At 46.4% G+C, this 4,657-nt stretch overlaps 1 protein-coding gene across 1 annotated transcript in view; it reads left to right on the top strand.

Annotated features, from left to right (window-relative positions):
- Positions 1 to 3,097: 3,097 nt before the first annotated feature.
- Positions 3,098 to 4,657, top strand: part of Commd7 (COMM domain containing 7) — a 13,470-nt gene continuing 11,910 nt past the window's right edge. The window contains exons 1-2 of the mRNA XM_029536456.1: positions 3,098 to 3,151; positions 3,624 to 3,726. Of these exons, the coding sequence (XP_029392316.1) occupies positions 3,137 to 3,151; positions 3,624 to 3,726 (118 nt within the window). The 5' untranslated portion in view covers positions 3,098 to 3,136. The remainder of the gene's footprint in view (positions 3,152 to 3,623; positions 3,727 to 4,657) is intronic.

Genomic DNA, 4,657 nt, shown 5'->3' with positions numbered 1-4,657 from the left:
CCTGGCTGTCCTGGAACTCACTCTGTAGACCAGGCTGGCCTCGAACTCAGAAATCTGCCTGCCTCTGCCTCCCAAGTGCTGGGATTAAAGGTGTGTGCCCCTACTGCCCGGCTTCACTAAGTATCTTGTTCAAGCCTCATCTGAACTTCATGAGACCTCCTGTCAAAAAAACTAAAATAGATAAATAGATAATCCTTCACCCCTCCAGATGTTTCCCTGACTGGGTCTTAGCTTCCCAGGATGTGGGGCCCTCAACTCCAGACACAGTTTGAAGAATAAAAAAAACCCGGCAGAATAGTACTCACCTTAATTTCAGCATTTGGAAGGCCAAGGCAGATTGGTCTCTGTAATTCAGAAACGGTCTCTTCTACATAATGAGTTTTAGACCGTCCAGAGCTGCATAGTGAGACCCTGTATCAAAATAAGTAAATAACAAAAACAGGATTTATTGGTAGTACATAACCTGTCATTGCCGCCACTTGAAAGAAAGGTGGAGGCAGAAAATTGCAAAACCGGAACCAGGAATTCACCACCAAATGTCTAACTTCAAAGGCCAGGGAAACGGCTAGAGTTTGCTGTTCCCACTATTTTCTGGAAGACTCCTACTTGGAGGGCTAAGAGGAGGAGAGAGAGATTCTACTGATTTTATCTTAAAAAGTTATTTCAAGGTATTACGTTTTATATGGTGCGGGGGAGGTCAGAGAACAACCTAAGGAAGTTAGCTTTGACACTTCTTTGTGTGGGTTCCAGGGATTAAAGCAGGCCAGCCAGTTTAGCAGCAAGCACCTTTGCTAGCTGAGCCATTCTACCAGCCCCAAGATTTTTTTTTTTTTTTTTTTGCTTTGAGATAGTCTCTCTGTCCCCTGGCTGTCTTCAGATTTAAGTTCTTCTTACCTCAGCTTTCCTGAGTGTTGGGATTCCAGGTGAGTGACACCACAGTCAGAGATATCTGTTAATCCCCACTCGGTTCTGTGTGGTAGCTTACTGTTGTGGTTTTCTCTTTTATTTTTAGATAAGGTCTTTGTTACCCTGACTGATCTGGAACTAAAACCCATCCTCCTCTCTGCCTTCCAAGTCTAGGATTCTAGGCATGTACCATTATGCCCGGCCTTGTTTGAGTCTGATTCTCAATAGATTGCTCAGTCTGGCCTTGAATTTAGAATCCTCCTTCCTCAGCCTCCTGAGGACCTGAATTTATATACCTGTGCCAAAGAGGCTCAGCTCTTTAAAAATTAATTAATTAATTAACCATGTAGCCTAGACTAACTTCAAATTTGTGATTCTCCTGCCTCATTCTCTCTGCTGCAGGCTGGTTTATTCTCTCTGCTGTGGGCAAGGTCTCACTCTGTGGTCCAGGTAGCCTGGAACTTACCAGTGTCTCTGAGGCCCCAGTGAGAGGTTTTCAGAAGTGTACAACCATGCCTAGCTGAATTTCACTTATTCAGATAAACAATACTTGATGATAGGTTTTCTCCAATGATGAAATAAGTCAATTTAAGTGGACAATTTAAAAAGTACAAAGGTTTGGGGGGGGGGGGGGGGCTGGGGGGATGGCGCGGGGGGTGGACTGGAGAGATGGCTCAGTGGTTAAGAGCACTGACTGCTCTTTTAGAGGTCCTGAGTTCAATTCCCAGCAACCACATGGTAGCTCACAACCATCTGTAATGGGGTCTGATGCCCTTTTCTGGTGTGTCTGAAGTACAAAGTACAAAGGCAGATTTATTGGGGGCAACTCTCTGACAGGTTCAGTGGTCCCAAGGAAGAAGGCCAGAGAAGTCACCATGCAGACAGGGACACAGAGGGGAGCGGGAAAGGAGGGAAGGAAGAGAGGGAGGGAGGGAGGGAGGGAGGGAGGAAGAGTAAGCGAGCACATACATGCAGTGAGAGAGAAATAGGGAGGGAGGAAGAGAAAGAGAGAGAAAGAATGCAAAATGTCTAGATTATATACAAGAGCCTCTGGGGAAGCCCAGCCCTTGGGTTGGAAAGTTCAGGGTAGAACGTGGGATATGGCAGCCATGCCATGTAACAGGTAGGGACTGAGGGATGCTGGGCAAACCTGGAGGCCAGGTGAGCTTTGGTTAAATAGGCACCTCAGCTGCTTGCAGAGAAAAAACTCTATACAAGCATGAATGGAACAGATATGAACCATATACTTTTTGCAATGGAATTTATAATTCTAGGGCTGTGATTGATATTAAAATTAGATGTGCATTAAACCATTGTCCTCTGGGAAGGCTGGCCAGTACTCCCTAGAGCCATCAAAGTAGAGTTCCCAGACTTGGTTTGTAGGTCCAGTAAGTTAAGGGGTATCTACTTTAACTGGTTAACGTTTCCCTAACATTGTAGTCTGGAAAGACCTCGAGTATCTTTTCTGTTTACTTGGGATAATCTTTAAAATAGCTGATCAGCATGGTGCCAGGCGCAGTGGTACACGCCTTTAATCCCAGCACTGGGGAGGCAGAGGCAGGCTCAGGTGCATCTCTGTAGCTCAGACTGGCTTTGGGCCACTCAGGGCTATAAAATGAAACCCTATCTCAAAAACAACAACAACAGAAAAAAAAAGAGAGACCCTAACTCAATGAGGTAGAAGGAAAGAACCAGCTCTTGAAGGTTGTTCTCTGACTGCCCCAAACATATACCCCAAATAAAATAAACAAATAAACAAATAAATAGCTGGGCGTGGTGGCGCACACTTTTAATCCCAGCACTTGGGATGCAGAGGCAGGCGGATTTCTGAGTTCCAGGCCAGTCTGGTCTACAGAGTGAGTTCCAGGACAGCCAGGGCTACACAGAGAAACCCTGTCTCGAAAAAAACCATAAATAAATAAATAAGAGGGGAAGGGGTGAGCATGATCAAAATGCACTGTATAAATTCTCAAAGGATTCTTCACACTCAAAAGCCTATAGCTGGGTGATATGTGGCATAATGGGTTAGGTGGAGATATTGCATGGGGTAGGCACACTGGGTGACACACTGGGGAATGGGCTCATTGGGGAATAGGCACACTGGGGGATGGGCACACTGGGCAGTGGGCACACTGGGCAGTGGGCATCAGGAAACAGGATGGTGCTCAGGCTCTGTGTTCCCCTTTTACAGCAGTTCTCGGCCCTGACAGAAGTGCTTTTCCATTTCCTAATGGAGCCCAAAGAGGTAAGTAAGGCATTTCATTTCATGATAAGGAGGTTTGGCCAACCTGTGTCCATAGCCCTGACAACTTAGAGAATGTCTGGTTGCTGCCTGCCCTTACAAAGGACTCAGGTTCAGTTCCTAGAACCCATGTGGCGGCTCACAACCCTCTGCCATTTCTGTTCCACAGATCCCATGACACACACATGCAGGCAGAATATTCAGGCACATAAAATAGACCTTTTTTTCTATTCTTTTTTTTTTTTTTTTTTTTTTTGATATATTATATGTGCACTGTTGCTCTCTTCAGACACACCAAAAGAGGACTTCAGATCCCATTATAGATGGTTGTGAGCCACCATATGGTTGCTGGGAATTGAACTCAGGACCTCTGAGTCAGTGCTTTTAACCACTAAGCCATCTCTCCAGCCCAAAGTAAACCTTTTTAAGAGGTAAGTAAACAGCCTGACCTGTTTGTTTGGTCTCCTCTCTGCAGGTGGAGCGGTTTCTGGCTCAGCTCTCTGAATTTGCCGCCACCAATCAGATCAGTCTTGGCCCCCTCAAAAGCATCATGAGAAGCCTCCTTCTGGTTCCAAATGGTGAGTTGACTCTCAAGGTCTCCACAGAGACGCCGTTGCTGCTGCCTGAGCCTTCCTTTAGTTAGGGAGTCACACAAGCAGTAAATAGGCAGACCTGGCAGGGCATGCCGTCTGGAGCAGAACGCCGGTGTGGAGGGAAGTGTTACAGCTCTCTGTATGTTCCGTGGTCTGTGTCTGTGGACTCAACCAACCATGAAAAGATCGACAGCATTTTATAAATCAGAAGTGATAGCGTGCACCTTAGACATTCTAAAGACTTGTGCCTATATGCAGTATGGACAGACATGCTGTATGGTCATTATTCTCAAATAAAGTGGTATAACTAGCGTTTCCATGTATTTACAGTATGTTAGGGGCCTTAAGAAACTGAGAGGTAGTTCAAAGAATGTAGCTGCTTTGATTGTGTGTCAGTACTGTGTCATTTCATCTCAGGGACTTGTTAGCCTAAGAGGCCTGTGACCTGGTGCCCCGAGGATGCCAGGGGCAGTGTGCTGACACAGCAGAGGAGCCACACCAAGGGGGGCAGCTCAAAGCTGGGTCTCTACCCATCCTACATTTCCTAAACCCAGAAATTAAAGGGTAGGGTTCTCCAATGTCACTTGAGTCTCCCCCCACACACACACACACACAGTCTCTCTCAGCCAGAGTCTCACTCTATAGACCTGGCAGTTTTTAGTTTTCTGTAGGGAGCAGGATGGTCTCCCACTCACAGAGCTTCTCTTGCTTCTGCCAGTTCCTCTAGGATCAAATGCATGCCCTACCCCAGCTGATGCTTTTCCTCTTGTGATGTGATGCTGGCACTGGAATCCAGGGTCTCCCCCATGCTGAGAGCCATCCCCTAACCCCTACAGAGTCTCTCTAGGTAGTCTCAGCTGCCCTGAGCTCACTATGTAGATCAAGTGGCCTTATTTATTGTATATGAGTATACTGT

Source organism: Mus pahari, chromosome 3 (assembly GCF_900095145.1).
Source record: "Mus pahari chromosome 3, PAHARI_EIJ_v1.1, whole genome shotgun sequence".
Classification (NCBI taxonomy): Eukaryota; Metazoa; Chordata; class Mammalia; order Rodentia; family Muridae; genus Mus; species Mus pahari.
This window is presented reverse-complemented; position numbering and strand designations above follow the sequence as displayed.